We start from the raw sequence: 18,109 nt of genomic DNA, 5'->3' as shown, positions 1-18,109 counted from the left end.
TGCCTGTTACGGCTACTTCAGGAGATGGCTGAGTTCGAATACCCCGTCGGCTATCCTCGAAAATGATTTTTCCTGGTTTCCCGTTTTCACCTGCTGTCAAATGCCTGGATGGTACCTTTCTCACGGCCATGATCACTCCCTTCCCATTCCTAGCCTGTACAATTACACCTACACCCACAGACAACACCCTCACACAGTAGTATATGTAACTCACTCCCATGGGATGTATCTAGAAAAGAAGCTACAGATCTATCAAGCCGAACATGTCCTCAACACTCCCGATACTAAAAGTCATGCGCTAAAAAACAAAGTTTGAAAACGTTCAAGTGTTAGCATTTATTCAAATACTTTGAAGTTTCATGAGATCGTGTTAGAGAATCAAACGGTTGTGGTGCCGCCGATAAGAAAATTACGGTGCCACTAAATCTGAGTTCAAATTCTCACTCTGTACAATACCTACATGAATAATCCAGCTTGGGGACAGTTGAACAGTTGACTAGAAAAACCCTGTTACATGAGCAGGTCCGATCATTCACGTGGAGTAAAACGCAGACTACAGAAAACTGTGATAAATATTCGTTTGGAAATCGGGGAAAGAGGAATACATTACTTCCAGCAGTCTTAGACCTCTTTTGCAAAAATGTACTGTGCTTGAAGAAGATAATTTAACATACTACAAATCTGCTGTAAATTTCGATGTGGTGTATTTACTAGCCGGCCCCGTGGTGTAGGGTAGCGTGACTGCCTCTTACCCGAAGGCCCCGGGTGCAATTCCCTGCACGGCCAACGATTTTTACCTGGACCTCAGGGCTGGTACGATGTCCACTCAGCCTACATGATTAGAATTGAGGATCTATGTGGCGGCGAGATGGCGGCCCCGGTCTAGAGAGCCAAGAATAACCGCCGTGAGGATTCGTCCTGCTGACCACACGACACCTCGTCATCTGCAGGCCTTCGAACTGAGCAACGGTCGCTTGGTCGGCCATGGCCCTTGGGTGCTGTTGCGCCACGGGGTTTGGTTTTGGTGAATTTACTAGTAGTCAGTAAATTCGTGGACTGGCGCCTACAGTGTAGGCAATACGGCGTACACTCATGTACTACAGTCAATAAATTCGTGGACTGGCGCTTACAATGTAGGCAACACAATGTACACCTATGTACTACAGTCAATATGTTCGTGGACTGGCGCTAACAATTCTTGATCTGTCCTTTCGCATCCTTTTTCCCGTCGTGGTTATTCGGGCAATTTCAACTTGATCACCTCAAACGTTTCGCCACCGGATTTGCTTAATGTAGAACAGTGTCATCGGCATACCTGGCGTTATTTATGATGAGTCCCTTAACCGCAACTCCTTGAGTATTTCCGTGAATAGCATCTTGAAAAACCTACTCTGAATAGATGTTGAAAAGCATTGATGAAAGAATACAGCCTTGGCAAACTCATTTGAAATTTGCCCCTTGCTCAACCTACGACCTGCTTATACTGTATGCACGCAACTGCCTCTTGCTGGGTCTAGTGAAGAACTCGTACGGCAACATCCTCTGGTGCAAACTCTCCACTGTAGTGCACCACAGTGACACTAGACGGCCAGTCCAAGAACTTAATGACTCTACTATGTACATATAATATTAGGTTAATAGCAAGTTACCGCACTGTTCGGTCGCTGGCATACGAGTTTATGGCCGTCTGTCGGAAGAAGTGTCAATTATGAGTTATAATTATTTTATTACACACCTTGTAATGGAATATTTTGAGTGAATTTTTACGTGACTGTGCAGTAATTATCTCACTATACCTGTAGTGAAATATATTTTATGCAAATTTCGTATGAACTCCTGTGCTATTGGCTATTACTTATTACATTACACTATTTGTAAATAATTATTAATTTTTATGTGTTCTTTGTTTCTCGTTTTCATGTATTACATTTTCATTCTTCTTCATTTTTTTATCACGAAACATCTTGTTTTGATATAATTTGTAATAGTTTGTTTTCATGTAAGGCAATGTTATGTTGTTACGTATTCGTGTTCTAGTTTTATTCCGTTGCTGTACGCAGACATTGACACCAGTATATCCCCCAATTGTGGTGTGTTATTATTATTATTATTATTGATATTATTGTTATTAATATTATTATTATTATTATTAAAAACTGATCAACCGAGTAAATTGGCCATGCGGTTTAGGTCACGTAGCTTCGATCTTTCATTCGAGAGACGATAGGTTCGATCCCCATTGTCACCAGCCCTGAAAATGGTTTATATGTTTTCCCATCAGATCACAGGAAACTCATTTCATAGGATGTAGACCCATTTAGCAACGGTATTTTGACATTTTTTATAATTCCATAGGTTGATGACAAATGACTACGTTAATTTCTGAAATGTAATTGACAAGATATTTGGAGGTTCGGGAGAAAACTTGTTCCTGTTGATGATTCTCCAGCGCACATTTTATGCAGTCACTGTGATATGAACTCGGGATTCAGCAGCATACAATCGTTTGATGTACGAAGAGGTAGGAATTAATTAACAATATGCATGAACTTATCAATTTTTAACAATCTGTCTTTAAAATATTGCTATAATGTATTGTTCAGCTGTTGCTACATAGAAGATGTATGGTCCAATGTGTGGCCAATGTGAAGCTCCATTGCATGTGGGGATTCATTGTCTTACAGAGTGTGTGGAGCAGGAGTTAATGTATCATAATAACTTATGCAAGTGCTTGTAATAGCAGGTTGGAGAATGACAGAAGGAAATGGCGACTGATATTTGCGAAATCCAGTGGGTACTACTTCACCTGAGCTTTGCTGGGTCTCACCTGTGTTTCTTTAGCTATGAGTATGTGGCAGTGAATGTTATACGTAAGCTTGCCCACTCTCCTCAAACGCTAGTTAGAAGCTTGTTCCCTATCTTCATTTTAACTGCCCTAATTCCCTTTGTTACCGCCAGTGACTATCGGACGTCACTGTCAGCAGCCTTGAAGATGGTTTTCCGTGGTTTCCCATTTTCACACCAGGCAAATGCTGGGGCTGTACCTTAATTAAGGCCACGGTCGCTTTCTTCTCACTCCTAGTCCGTTCCTATCCCATCGTCACTATGTGACCTATCTGTGTCGGTGCGACGTAAAGCAAGTTGTAAAATAAAGATTGATTTGATTGATTGATTGATTGATCGATTGATTGATTGATTGATTGATTGATTGATTGATTGATTGATTGATTGATTGATTGATTGATTGATTGATTGCGTTATATGTGTTTTAATTATTGTTTCGACAAAGTGAAAAGTTTTTAAGTTGTATTAACTGAGTCGACAGTGAAAAAATATCGCTTCCTTCTTAACAAATGATAGGTTTCGTACATACAGAGAAAACATGAAACTTGAAGCACCAATAACATTGAATGAAAAATTGCTTACTGCATTCACATATTGTACTTCACATTTCATCAGGGATCGTAACTTGACTGATTGATAAACTTACAAAATAATAATTTAAAAATGGACTGTATTGTGACGGCTTGAACTGCGACCGACAACGGATGTAAATCACTACTCTGTCACTCTGCTGATAATGCTACGGCGATGTGTTAGGTTTTGTATCCTGCACGCTAAGCACAGCTTGTCTCCGAAATAAACAAAAATGAAATGGCGTATGGCTTTTAGTTCCGGGAGTGTCCGCGGACAACTTTGGCTCACCAAATGCAGGTCTTTTGATTTGACTCCCGTAGGTGACCTGCGCGTCGTGATGAATATTTAAATGATGATGAAGACGACACACACACCTAGCCCCATGCCAGCGAAATTAACCAATGATGGTTAAAATTCCCGACCCTGCTGGGAATCGAACCCGGGACCCTGTGACCAAAGGCCAGCACGCTAACCATTTAACCATAGAGCCGGACTCCGAAATAAAGATGGTCTTCAATACCAAACAAAAGAGGGTCTACACCTAAAATTGACTAAAATGAGTGGATGGGGTATTACGATGTATCTGCCAAATTTGAATCCAATTGGAGTGTAAAAGTTCAGTCAATCAAAAACCAATTATCTGCATTCAGGGCAGTCGCCCAGGTGGCAGATTACCTATCGGTTGTTTACCTAGCTTTGTCTCAAATATTTTCAAAGGACTACGAAATATATCGAATATTTTCCTTAATAATTTATTCCATCCCTTACTCCTCCTATAAATGATGGGCAGTGTCCTGGAGCTTGAGACGTTTGATCGGGGATACAACTGGGCAGAAGGACCAGCGCCTCGCCTAGGCGACCTCACCTGCTGTGCTGAACAGCAGCTTTGTGGTGAATGGGATGATTGGAAGGAATAGACAAGGAAGAGTAAAGGAAGCGGCTGTGGCCTTAAGTTAGGTACCATCCCGGCATATGCCTGGAGGGGAAGTGGGAAACTACGGAAAACCACTTCGAGGATGGCTGAGGTGGGAGTAGAACCCCCCTCTATTCAGTTGACCTCCCGAGGCTGAGTCGACTTCGTTCCAATCATCGTACCGCGCTTCAAATTTCGTGGCAGAACGAGGAATCGAACCAGGGCCTCCGAGGATGACAGCTAATCACACTAACCACTACTCCATAGAGGCGGACGAATTCCAAGTTTATCTTCATTTTGCCGAACGAGTGGCTGTGCGATATGGGTTACGTAGCTATCACCTTGAATTCGGTACATAGTGGGTTCGAATCCCACTGTCGGCAGCCCTTAAAATTATTACTGAGTCATTATTTTAATAGTTCGCCTCTGTGGTGTAGTTAGTGTGATTAGCTTCCACCCGCGAAGGCCCGCGTTCGATTCCCGGCTCTGCCACAATATTTGAAAAGTGGTACGAGAGCTGGATCGCGGTCCATTCAGCCTCGCGAGGTCAAATGAGTAGATGTTTGTTCGATTCCCTCCTCAGCCATCCTTGAAGTGGCTTTCCGTGGTTTCCCACTTTTTCTCCAGGCAAATACCGGGATGGTACCTAACTTAAGGCCACGCCCGATTCGTTCCATCTTCCTTGTCTATCCCTTCCAATCTTCCTATTACCCGCAAGGTTCCTGTTCAGCATAGCAAGTGCGGCCGCCTCGGTGAGGTACTGCTCCCCTCCCCAGTTGTATCCCCAACCGAAAGTCTCACGCTCCTGGACACTCCCTTGAGGCGGTAGAGGTGGGATCCCTCGCTGAGTCGGAGAGGAAAACCAACCCTGGAAGTAAAGGGATTAAAAAAGAGAGAAGAAACTACAACTGCACGAAAATGGGGAAATCTTTATGGTCATTAATGTAAAACTTTCTAATGACTGACATAGCTGTACATATGCCATTATAAAGTCAACAATAACACTAAATTAAATCGAGAAATTCTAGATAAAAACGACTGGGGGGGGGTCAAATTGTCCTCGCAATCACACCATTATGCATCGCACGTTGCTGTTTCATTACTAGAATATAGTTTTCCTCCTAAGTTGTCGAATCAGTAGTCTGAATGGGGCGGACATCAGTCATTGTCCACGTAGTGGCATCCCGTTTAACCTTCAGCTGTACAGACGTGAAGGTGTTGTATATCTCCCATACGTGTCCAGTTTGTCCTTCACAATGGTCCAACAAATGCAGCTATATCAGATTATTTTCAAATTTACCGGTTATTAGAATGATTCCTTCTCCTTAAGTGAATGGTCAGCGTCATGGCCTACAGTTCATAAGGCGCCGGGTTTGACCCCGGGTTGGGCCAGAGATTTTCACTGATTTTTTTCTGACTCAAGGAGTGAGCTTTTTAGTTAGTCTTAACACACACCTCTTCATCTATACATAACATGTTACACTATCAGTCTCCACAACTATATGAAACAGTGAATACATCCCTTCATATAGGATTGGTGTCAGGAAGGTCATCCGGCCGTAAAACTGCGTGTCGTCCCCAAGAAATTGGGAAGAGAAGAAGTCCTGTTTTCAGAATGCAGAGATACAAGAACTAATTCAAGTGGAAAAGTACTGCTGAAGAATCTCAAATTTAACTAGGTTGATATTTTATGATTGATTGATTGATTGATTGATTGATTGATTGATTGATTGATTGATTGATTGATTGATTGATTGATTGATTGATTGATTGATTGATTGATCTGAGGAAATCGTGGTCAATAGCCCCATAATTAATGAAGGCAGACCAAGACTTCAAGGGGCTAGTCAGTAAAGGCGTACCCGATTACCCGCAAGGGCGTGTGTTCGATTCCCCGACAGGAATTCGAAATATTTAAGAAACGAATTTTCCACTTCTGGAGGTACACATGGCCCTGAGGTTACTCGGCCTGCACCAAAGATGAGTATCAGATCAATTCCTGGGTCCAAAGGTGGCCGGGGGTAAAGCTAACCACTCTACCCCTCTACGGATAGTGGAAGGGTTTACATTTCACCCCTCCCAGGGCTTTCATGGCCTGTTTGGAAATGACTTGTTTTAACGTTGAAAATATTTCCTAGCAGACAAAGTAGGGCTCCCCAAACTACGAAAAGCGTAGAATTAAGCAATTTCCTCAGTTGTGCCGAAAGTTGAAGGGCTAAGGTCCAGAAAGGTTTCAATTTGTGAGTCCTATCTATCAAACTTTAAAAAATCGAAAATCACTTCCGGCCTAAATGCAGTTCCGGAAAAAAGCCTAAATCGCTTGTTTCTTTACTCGTTTTCCTTTCAGTTCAAATCCTAGCCAAATTTACATCATTCTTTCTGTAATGTGTTTCTTGCTACCGAATGTAGTTATAAGGGCTTAAATGAAACTCTGCATTGACTCATATTAGCGCTCCTAAAAACCAAACCCCATGGCACTACAGCCCTTGAAGGGCCTTGGCCTACCAAGCGATCGCTGCTCAGCCCGAAGGCCTGCAGATTATGAGGTGTCGTGTGGTCAGCACGACGAATCCTCTCGGCCGTTATTCTTGGCTTTCTAAACCGGGGCCGCTATCTCACTGTCAGATAGCTCCTCAATTCTAATTACGTAGGCTTAGTGAACCTCGAACCAGCCCTCAGGTCCAGGTAAAAATCCCTGACCTGGCCGGGAATCGAACCCGGGGCCTCCGGGTAAGAGGCAGGCATGCTACCCCTACACCACGCGGCCGGCCATTATTAGCGCTCCTAGTGGTAGAAAAAGACAAACTGCTGATCTAATCGACCGGATAACGATGATTAAGAAAAGGATTGTAATTTTTAGGAATAAATAAAGAATATATATATCGTACTTTATTATATTTTATTTACCTAAAATTCGTAGCTCATATCCCGAGGGTGTTTTCAACATTGAGTTGCTTGGCTGAAGCTGTGATATTTTCTTTACGAAAGACGCCTTCCCACCTGTTAAACAATGAAAGTATCGACTGAAGAGAGACGACGACAGGGCTTGGCACATGTAAGTAGAGCCGGACTCAGCTGAAGCCTCTTGTTTACCATGCACACGTGTCATGAGTTGTGAGACCCAGCCGGTTACGTTAATTGAGTAGAAGCCGAAGTCATATCAATGTCACACGGAGCCAAACAACTTGAAGGCCACGTGGTAACGTTTCTTGCAATTGTGTCATTATGCTAAGCGTGAGTGAACATGTGAGTCCAACGATACAACACGCAAAGGTATAAGAGATGAAAAACTCTCTAAATTGCAGCCCATAACAATTACCTCCCCGGTTCGATATCATCTTTGTCCACCAATTCCATCTGGGGTACATATATTAACCTGATAGTGCAATTAATAATAATAATAATAATAATAATAATAATAATAATAATAATAATAATAAAAGGAGAATAAGAAAGTCCGCCTCTGTGGTGTAGTGGTTACGGTGATTAGCTGCCACCCCCGGCGGAAGATCGAGTTCGATTCCCGGCTCTGCCACGAATTTTGAAAAGTAGTACGAGGGCTGGTACGGGGTTAACTCAGCCTCGGGAGGTCAGCTAAGTAGATGGGGTTTCAGTTCCCTCCTCAGTCATCCTCGAAGTGGTTTTCCGTGGTTTCCCACTTCTCCTCAAGGCAAATGCCCCTAACTTAAGGCCACGGCCGCTTCCTTCCCTCTTCCTTATCCCTTCCAATCCTCCCATCCCTTCCCCACTACAAGGCCCCTGTACAGCATAGCAGGTGAGGCCGCTTGGGCGAGGCACTGGTCTTCCTTCCCAGTTGTATCCCCCGACCCAAAGTCTCATGCTCCAGGAAACTGCCCTTGAGGCAGTAGAGGTGGGATCCCTCGCTGAGTCAGAGGGTAAAACTAACCCCGGAGGTATACGGATTAAAAAAGAAAGAAAGAAAGAAAGAAAGAAAGAAAGAAAGAAAGAAAGAAAGAAGAACGTTTCCTCAACCCGAGTTGGTGCAGCTCTTTTCTTAGGCACACCCCCAGTGGAGGTGGACAGCATGCTCCTTTTAAAAATATAGACTACGCTATATACCAGCCCTCCTGCCAATCTTAAATTTCTGACAGTGCTGAGAACCGAATTCGGTCCTCCGACGACGCCGCTAGCTAACAGAAATAATTGTTACGCTACGGAGGTGAAACGATCTACAACAAAAAATGCCCTTCCCAAAATACTACTATACGTCTCTACGAAACGATTCTGAAGCCAGTAGTTATGTATGCATCCGAAACCCAATCCCTAAATGCCAATAAAGGACTCCTCGAAGAACTGGAGGGAAAGGAGCGCAGAATAGTTAGGGGAATCATGGGATCCAGCTACAAGAATGACATTCACCAAAATATATCCAATAAGGAAGTCTATACAAAATAGAGGAAATTACAGAACGATCCGCAAAAGACGGCCACGATTTTACGGCCACCTCAAGCGAATAGACGGAAACAGGTTGACCAAACGGATCTTTCACCTATTTGATTCAAAACCTAAAACCACTATGCCTTGGTTTAGGAAGACCTTCAAGTGCTACAGACCAAACTGGAAGACGCATTTGGCAGAAATCTTTTCCGAAAGAAGATATTGACGATTGGGCCAAACCGAGACGAAGAACCGAAAAGAAGACACGATGTCCCTTGGACAGAGGAACGCGAGCGGACCCACTCACAAAGACTGAGGGAATTCTGGGCTCAAAAGAAAACAAAGTTTGCTGCCAAATTTAACAAAACAACGTGGTACTTAATGGCCCTTACGAATAAATAACAATTATTTATTTATTTATTTATTTATTTATTTATTTATTTATTTATTTAAAATTTGCTTTAAGTAGTGACGAGCTGAGTAGCTCAGACGGTAGAGCGCTGGCCTTCTGACCCCAGCTAGGCAGGTTCGATTCTGGCTCAGTCCGGTGGTATTTGAAGATGATCAAATACGTCAGCCTCGTGTCTGTAGATTTACTGGGACGTTAAAGAACTCCTGCTGGACAAAATTCCGGCACGTCGCCGTCTCCATAAACAGTAAAAGTAGTTGGTGGGATATAAAATCAATAATATTATTATAATCATTACGCCGTCCCGACACAGATAGCTTTCATGGAGACGATGCAATAAGAAAGAGCTAGGAGCGGGAAGAAAGCGACCGTGTCCTGAGTTAAGATACAGCTCCGAAATTTGCCTGGTATGAAAGCAGGAAACCGCGGAAATCCATCTTCAGAGCTACCGAACCCACCATCTGCCGAATTCAAAGTGTCAGCTACGTGACCCAACCACGTAGCCACTCCCTTGATAGTAATAATATTATTGGCTTTACGTCCCACTAACTGCTTTTACGATCATCGGAGCTACCCAGGTCCCAGAATTTTGTTCGTAGTAGTTCTTTCACGAGCCAGTAAATCTTGCGACACCTGAACACCTTCAAATATGATCGAACAGAGGCACGATACAGCCCGTCAACTTGAGTTCAGAAGGCCCGCTCTCTAAGCCAGAGTTTTTCAAACTTTCTGTATCTGAGGCATACATATCCAAGAACTAAAAACAGAATTGTAATGTGCCTGCAGTCTAATATCTTGGAACTTGAAACTAGATGCAATGAGTATGGTATGAAAATTAGCCTTTCGAAGACTAAATTGATGTCAGTGGGTAAGAAATTCAACAGAATTCAATGTCAGACTGGTGATACAAAGGTGCAACAGGTAGATAATTTCAAGTATTTAGGTTGTGTGTTCTCCCAGGATGGTAATGTAGAGAGATTGAATCAAGATGTAGTAAAGCTGATGCAGTGAGCTCGTAGTTGCGATCAACACTGTTCTGTAAGAAGGAAGTCATTTCCCGGGCGAAACTATCTTTACATCGGTCTGTTTTCAGTCCAGCTTTACTTTACGGGAGCTAACGCTGGGTGGAGTCAGGAAATCTTATCATAAGTTAGAAGTAACAGACATGAAAGCAGCGAGAATTGTTGCTGGTACAAATAGGTGTGAACAATGGCAGGAGGGTACTCGGGATGAGGAGATAAAGGTTAATTTAGGAATGAACTCGATGGATGAAGCTGTACGCATAAACCGGCTTCGGTGGTGGGGTCATGTGAGGCGAATGGAGGAGGATAGGTTACCTAGGATAATAATGGGCTCTGTTATGGAGGGAAAGAGAAGTAGAGGAAGACCAAGACGACGATGATTAGACTCATTTTCTAACGATTTAAAGATAACAGGTATAGAACTGAATGAGGCCACAGCACTAGTAGCAAATACAGGATTGTGGCGACATTTAGTAAATTCACAGAGTGTTGCAGACTGAACGCTGAAATGATATAGTATGTATGTAATGTTACAGGACTAATAGTTACTTTCCTTTAAATTTTACTTCATTTTCTACAGATACTTTATATATGCATAGACATTATAAAACATTGTGTCACTCAGCTAATAATGACAACAGTCTGGATCTGAAAAGTTGCTTGAAACATTCACTTGGTACAGTTGTTGAATCAATGGGACGGATGGTGTTGTTTTCCAGAGACCAAGTCTTGTATAAGCGTAGTCACCGGAACCGAAGACCAGCCTCTACATTAGTTCCGTTTCTGTAGGCTACTTCCTTTTCATTTGTGTGAGAGCAGAAAAGGTACACTAACACAGGTATATTGTCATGAAATGCATTAAGTGCAGGGTTTGCTTTCTAGAAATTGTAGGGCATACGAGATGCCATGGACTCAAAAGTCGATCAGAGACTTTTTGAAATTCTTTTTTTTTATCGTCGCCTTAAGATCAAACAGATACAATTTTGTATGTTTCTGATTATTTATTATCAAGTGACAATTTTGTATGGTTCTGATTATTAATTATGAATCGACTTTGATGAATTAAACTTTATACATTTAAGACGAGCATAAATCCCCACCGCCCGAGCCGGAGAAATTAACCAGACTAAGTTCAAATCCCCGACTCGCCGGAATCGAACCCGGGACCCCAGTGACCAAAGGCCAGCACGCTAACCATTTAGCCATGGAACCGGACGATTAGAGACTTGGAGTTGTGATACAAGGTCTTCATAAGATACTGCCAACTTGTGTACCATTTATCGACCAAGAATTTCATATACTGTATGTAAGTTATATAACAGTGAATATATATGTTCCTAAATTTAGAATAATGATCTATGAATTGTATGTGTACAATAAAATATCACTCTTTAAATACAACTTAAATTATTATTACGGACCCCTTGGATTAACGTCGTGGTCCCCCAGGGGTCCGCGGACCATAGTTTGTGAATGGCTCGTCTAAGCTAGTCAACCCGGAAGGTTTTTCTAAGATATCCGATTAAAGGTGGCAAATACAACTGTGTGAAAATAATGCCACAAATAAAACACAAAAACTAAAATGGAACTTGGCCATGTCAGGGTCACTGCCTCAGGATTTTATCGTAGAATACTAACCGCACGATAGCTATTGTAGAAATAAATTATCTAGTCAGCACCTTTGGGGCAGCTAATATGCTCCGGCTGGTACTCTAGTTTGTGTGGACTCTCTTTAACTTTGATACGCTGTCAACAAGCCTTTAGACGCGCGCAATATTGGCGATATACCGAGCAGTTACAGCTTGAAAGCGAGCTCTTCATTTGGAAGGTGGTGGGGTGTCCTGAGAATAGATTTTCTGTGGTTTCCCACTCTCCTCATTAAGGCAAATGCCGGAACAGTTCCTGTTGTAGCTACTGTTGGGAGATCAGAAGGATGCACATGCGTGGTGAGGCACGGGGTGAAGGGGTTTTCACCAGAAGAGCCAGTGACGCAATGGTTACTATAGCAACTCCGCTACTATCCAGGTGACTTTATATTATCTTCTACTGGCAGCTCTTCGCTCTTGTCAGTTGTAATCCAGCAAACTGCAAAGTGTGAGTCAATGTTTTCGTGTAGCAGATACGAGCAGATAAGAACCGATCTGTCTGGGCAGAACAGGAAGTTCGTGCTTGCAGGCTACATTCCTCATTCTTGCATTCTTCTCATCTCTACACAATACGGCCTCTCACCTTCTCCACACCTCAGATCACCGCAACACATCTGGCCTGGGAGAGGGTCAGTCGTACCTCACCAGGGTACGAAACGAAAGCTGAAAAAGGAGTGATTTTAACTGTTTGGATTTATGAATGCGTTTTCGATCATTTTGAAGCCACTTGTGCGTACGTTGCGGCATTCGGGAAGAAAGAAATTTTACGCAGTTCTTTCCACCACAGTTTTCTCAACTGTTCACTGGCGTATTTCTTTTTGCCGTATAGGCCTACTTGTAGAAATTTCAAATACAAATCAAACGACACCTCGCACTACGTGCTACTACGTCTGAGTCGAGAGCTACTCTAATTCGTAGCCACGCAGCACGGCGATTTTAGTACCTCAAGACAGCAGCACTATCGCATCGTCCGATGAAGTCATACTCTTTTTCGTAGGCAAACTAGTCCTTCCTCTTTACAATGAGATATTGAACTTTGTTGTCGCACGTATTGTTTAGAAATTATCTTGATTTTACAACTTCCATGTTTCTTGTAATGCTGACCAGCCCAAATGAAAATGAAAATTCAAAACCTGTTTCCAGTCAGTGACCGGGTCAGGAATAGAATGAATGAAGCTTCCATCTAGTGGCGAGGATAGAAATTGTGCCGGCTGCTGAATCCTGTCGCATTCTTCTGGGGACAATGATTAATGACTGACAGATGAAATATTATTCAAGAGTGTTGCTGGAATGAAAGATGACAGGGAAAACCGGAGTACCCGGAGAAAAACCTGTCCGGCCTACGCTTAGTCCAGCACAAATTTCACATGGAGTGGCCAGGATTTGAACCACGGAACATGCCGCCTGAGCTACAGAGGCTCATCAGCCCAATTACAGTTCGGAAATCGATCCCGGGACCCTCTGAACCGAAGGCCAGTCCGCTGACCATTCAGCCAACGAGTCAATGAAAAAAAGGCCTAATGACGTGATGAGTTTTGTCACAAGGTCACCTGCAACAGAAGCTGTACTCAATGTTAGGATAAAGAGGAGGAGCAACCTGCCCCCGTACTTAGTCATCTCTTACGACATCGAAGAGATGCTGTGGGCACCTACTTTCTCTAGCTCGTGGGTGTTGAGTTAACACCAAATATTGTCACTTCTAAGAATGAATGTTGAGGTGGGAAGAAGAAGCCTTTCGCCAAATTCTTAGATATGTATGCTCCACGTCACTTCTTTCAGGCCTTTTCCATAATTTTTAGTGGTGTCGGCACTTAATGTACAGCCGGACTGAGTAGTTCAGATGGTAGAGTGCTGGCCTTCTGAGCCCAGCTTGGCAGGTTCGATCCTGGCTCAGTCCGGTGTTATTTAAAGGTGCTCTGTCCGACTCGTTGGCTGAACGGTCAGCGTACTGGCCTTCGGTTCAGAGGATCCCGGGTTCGATTCCCGGCCGGGTCGGGGATTTTAACCTTAATTCCAATGGCACAGGGGCTGGGTGTATGTGTTGTCTTCATCATCATTTCATCCTCATCACGACGCGCAGGTCGCCTACGGGAGTCAAATAGAAAGACCTGTACCTGTCATTTGTGCCACCAACCTCCCATGGTAAGTGCACACAAGAAATCCATAGCTTTCATCCCATGAACAGTCAACTTGAGACATTACGTGACGCAACATCACGATCAATTAATTATATTTTTTCCCTCCGTGAAGTGGTTTGAATGGTCACAGACTACTGATTCATTTGGCTTTTTTTTATTAGTCACCGATGACACAACCATTCACTTATCCGCCAGCTTACACTTTCATTTATAAGTGTTTGGTTGGACCAACGCCCTTTTGTTCAAGGCCGAGCCCAAAAACGAAGATTGAAAAAGGCTTCTCAACTAAACAACATTTTACTCAAAACTACAGTTAATGCCGTAAGAGGATAGGAATTTCTTTAATATATGGAGATGCTGGAAGAGCAAGACCAGAAAAATATGACTTGTTCATCCTCTTATTCTTTGCCTTGGCTTTTCCCCTACTACCGAGTGAGTTGGCGCGCAGCAGTGAGCTTGTATTCGGGAGATAGTGAGTTCGAACCCCACTGCCGGCTGCCAAGACAGTTTTCCGTGGTTTCCTATTTTCACACAAGACAAATGCTGGGGCTGTACCTTAATTAAGGCCACGGCCGCTTCCTTCCAACTCCTAGGCCTTTCCTATCCCATCGTCGCCATAAGACCTATCTGTGTCGGCGCGACGTAAAGCCCCTAGCAAAAAAAAAAAAAAAGCTTCCTTCCCACTCCTATCCCATCGTCGCCATAAGACCTATCTATATCCCTATATCCCGAGTCCACCCAGATTTCACTTCCGTACAAGAAAGGTAATTTAGGGGATGAACCTCCGTAGGATTAATTGGTAGGCCTACATTTTAGTGATTTTAGAAAAATTCTAATATTAAGTTTTGGAAATAATTCTTACCAAGATCAGGATATTTTTAAAAAACTTAATATTCATTTTTAAAATTTGTAAGTGTACCTGTTAATTTCGTTGTAATTCTTGCTGTAGGCCAGTGGTATTCAAACTTTTTGACTGGTGAACCCCAAAATCCATTTTTTTGCCTTCGTACCCCCCGAAGTACAAGTATATTGCATTCATACCAGAAATAAGAAATGATTGTTGCTGGATGCCAAGTATTATTAACTATAATCATCATCATCTTCTTCTTCCGCAGCTTATCCCGCTTGTGCAGCATCCCTGTACGCACTGAGGCGTGAGGAAGTTGTCGCCGGGAATTGAAGGTTGCATGCCCTCCCTGACACAACGAGATTTTCAAGTGAAAATCTCACCCAGCAACACCAGGGATCACCGGGCGAGTTGGCCGTGCGGTTAGAGGCGCGCGATTGTGAGCTTGCATCCGGGAGATAGTGGGTTCGAATCCCACTGCCGGCAGCCCTGAAGATGGTTTTCCGTGGTTTCCCATTTTCACACCAGGCAAATGCTGGGGCTGTACCTTAATTAAGGCCTCGGCCGATTCCTTCCAACTCCTAGGCCTTTTCTATCCCATCGTCGCCATAAAACCTATTTGTGTCGGTGCGACGTAAAGCTACTAGCAGAAAATCACCAGGAATCAAACCATGGTCACCCCATTCCCCAATAATAACCATAATGTATTGTCTATAATCGTTGCTGAGCAAAGAAAACCTCGGATTAAAGTTTACAGAAGAAGTCAAAAACTGAGTGGTCTCACAATGGCCGGATGAATGTTCGTGGCATTTTAATTGATGAATAATAGCCTAGTGTTATTCGACCGTTAGAGTCTTCAGTTCACTTCTGAGGCAGCGGGGCAAGCCTTCACAAGACAGATGGAGAAACGTGTTTTCTCGTGCGTGCAATTACGAGGTTTTCGTTGCCTAGCAACTATAGATATACGAGTTATTACTAATATTGTACAACAATTCCTATTGCACTATATACAGTGCTACCAAAAAAAATTAAGTGAATAAGTGGGTTTTGAAACAAAAATTCAAGAGCAATGAACATAAGCAAACGTTTTTACACACCTAGTCAGTGGGAGATACAAACTGACACATATTTTAGAATGAATACTGTAGTTCGGTAAGTACGGCCAGTATCCAGTAATTGGGAGATAGTGGGTTCGAGCCCCACTGTTGGCAGCCCTGAAAATGGTATTCCGTGGTTTCCCATTTTCACACTAGGCAAATGCTGGGGCTGTACCTTAATTAAGGCCACGGCCGCTTCCTTCCAATTCCTAGGCCTTTCCCATCCTATCGTCGCCATAAGACTTATCTGTGTCGGTGCGACGTAAAGCAAATAGCAAAAAAAACAAACAAACTGTAGTTCGGAATGAGAGCTCTATGTAGTGGTAGACAAAAACACTACATCAAAACAAGATCTTATTGAAAATGAGCAGGCTGAACTTTTTTTCTGAACTGCTCGTTGGAAACAGTCAGAAGCTACGATAAATTTGCGTACCCCTTGAGAAGACTCCGCGTATCCTAAAACGAAATTTGGAAAATCTTTAGTAAACAATCGCATAGCGCACAAACATTTTCTTTATATCGTACGAAACAATCAATGATAATGTACATACGGGAAATTAAAAAAAATAATGCCCTCAAATAGTTGCCGAAATATGTTCTGAAATGTCGGCTCGCTAATGGGTCCGACTTTGAGAAAGAGCAGTCAACTTACCTCGCGCCGACAGCAGCACGAGCACCAGGCCGATACAAGAGATGCGCATCATGTTGGTTGTTTACTACTGCGTTGAAGTCACCGCACAAGTGTCTGGCGCGCTTCGTCTTCACCAGTATCTTGATACCGCAGTGGTGGGGCGCCCCTTCTTCCAACCGATCAACGATGATGGACAGCCACACGCGGTTACGAAACTTAAAACCTGTAGCGTAGGTTCCTTACATCAAACAAAGAACAAGAGAAGGAATATAATCTCCCACTTGAGTTATTTGATCTAAAATGAGAACCATAGGCAACAAGAACTATTACATTCTCAAAAGAGTATACATTATTTCTTTCTTAATCCGTTTACCCTCCAGGGTTGGTTTTTCCCTCAGACTCAGCCAGGGATCCCACCTCTACCGCCTTAAGGGCAGTATCCTGGAGGGCGAGACTTTGGATCGGGGGATACAACTGGAGATCAGGTCCGGCTCCATGGCTAAATGGTTAGCGTTCTGGCCTATGGCAACAGGAGTCCCGGGTTCGATTCCCAGCTGGGTCGGGAATTTTAACCATAATTGGTTAATTTCGCTGACAGGGGGGCTGGGTGTATGTCTCGTCTTCAGGTCACCTACGGGAGTTGAATAAAAAGGACCTACATCTGGCGGGCTGAACTTGTCCTCGGACACTCCCGGCACTGAAAGCCATACGCCATTTCATTTACAGGAGATGAGGACCAGTACCTCACCCAAGCGGCATCACCTGCTATGCTGAACAGGGGCCTTGTGCGGGGACGGGAAGATTGGAAAGGATATACAAAGAAGAGGGAAGGAAGCGACCGTGGCATCTGTATCCCGGCATCTGCCTAGAGGAGAAGTGGAAAACCACGGAAAAACACTTTGAAGATGGTTGAGGTGATAATCGAACCCCCTTCTACTCAGTTGACCTCCCGAGGTAGAGTGGACCCATTTCCAACCCCTCGTACCACTTTTCAAATATCGTGGCAGAGCCGGGAATTGAACCCCGGCCTCCAGAGGATGTAGCTTATCAGACTAACCACTACACTACAGAGGTGGACAAGAGGATACATATTTTCATTACTATTTTCATTTTCGAAATACGTTAGATTACATTCAAACTCATTGGTTTGAAAAATGAGTGATTAGGTTAGATTTCCTAAGGATTCTCTCATTGAGATCGTTAACTGAGTTTGGCACTCCTTGTGCATGTGCCAGGATACTCGCTCATACCTTTCTTATCCAACCTCCCTTAGTCTATTCCCTTTCGCGCCCATATCTGACGGTATTAGAGTGCGAAATCCAGGAAGTCACTAATTTTCACTGGAGTCAAGGCAAGACGATACTTTTTTGCCGCACTAACAGATCAAAGGTTTTCGGCGACGGAAGGTTGAAAAAAGGACTAGGATTGGGTAGTAGCAGTCGTGGCCTTAAGGCACAGTACTAGCATTTGCCTACTGTGAAAATGGGAAACCAGGAAAACCATCTTCAGGGCTGCGGGCGGTGGATTCGAACCCACTATCTCCCGAATGCAAGCTTACAGTTGCGCACCCAAACAGCGAAAATACTTCACT

The 18,109-nt window shown here is 43.4% G+C and overlaps 1 protein-coding gene across 1 annotated transcript in view; it reads right to left on the bottom strand.

Moving 5' to 3' along the window:
- The window catches only part of LOC136867022 (protein obstructor-E), an 80,804-nt gene extending 64,123 nt beyond the window's left edge, over window positions 1-16,681 (bottom strand). Inside the window, exon 1 of the mRNA XM_067144118.2 lies at window positions 16,540-16,681. Coding sequence (XP_067000219.2) covers window positions 16,540-16,591 — 52 coding nt within the window. The 5' untranslated portion in view covers window positions 16,592-16,681. The remainder of the gene's footprint in view (window positions 1-16,539) is intronic.
- Window positions 16,682-18,109: the final 1,428 nt, after the last annotated feature.

The sequence above is a fragment of the Anabrus simplex genome, chromosome 3 (assembly GCF_040414725.1).
Source record: "Anabrus simplex isolate iqAnaSimp1 chromosome 3, ASM4041472v1, whole genome shotgun sequence".
NCBI lineage: Eukaryota > Metazoa > Arthropoda > Insecta > Orthoptera > Tettigoniidae > Anabrus > Anabrus simplex.
Note: the sequence above shows the minus strand (reverse complement) of the source record. Positions and strands in the feature narration are given on the sequence as shown.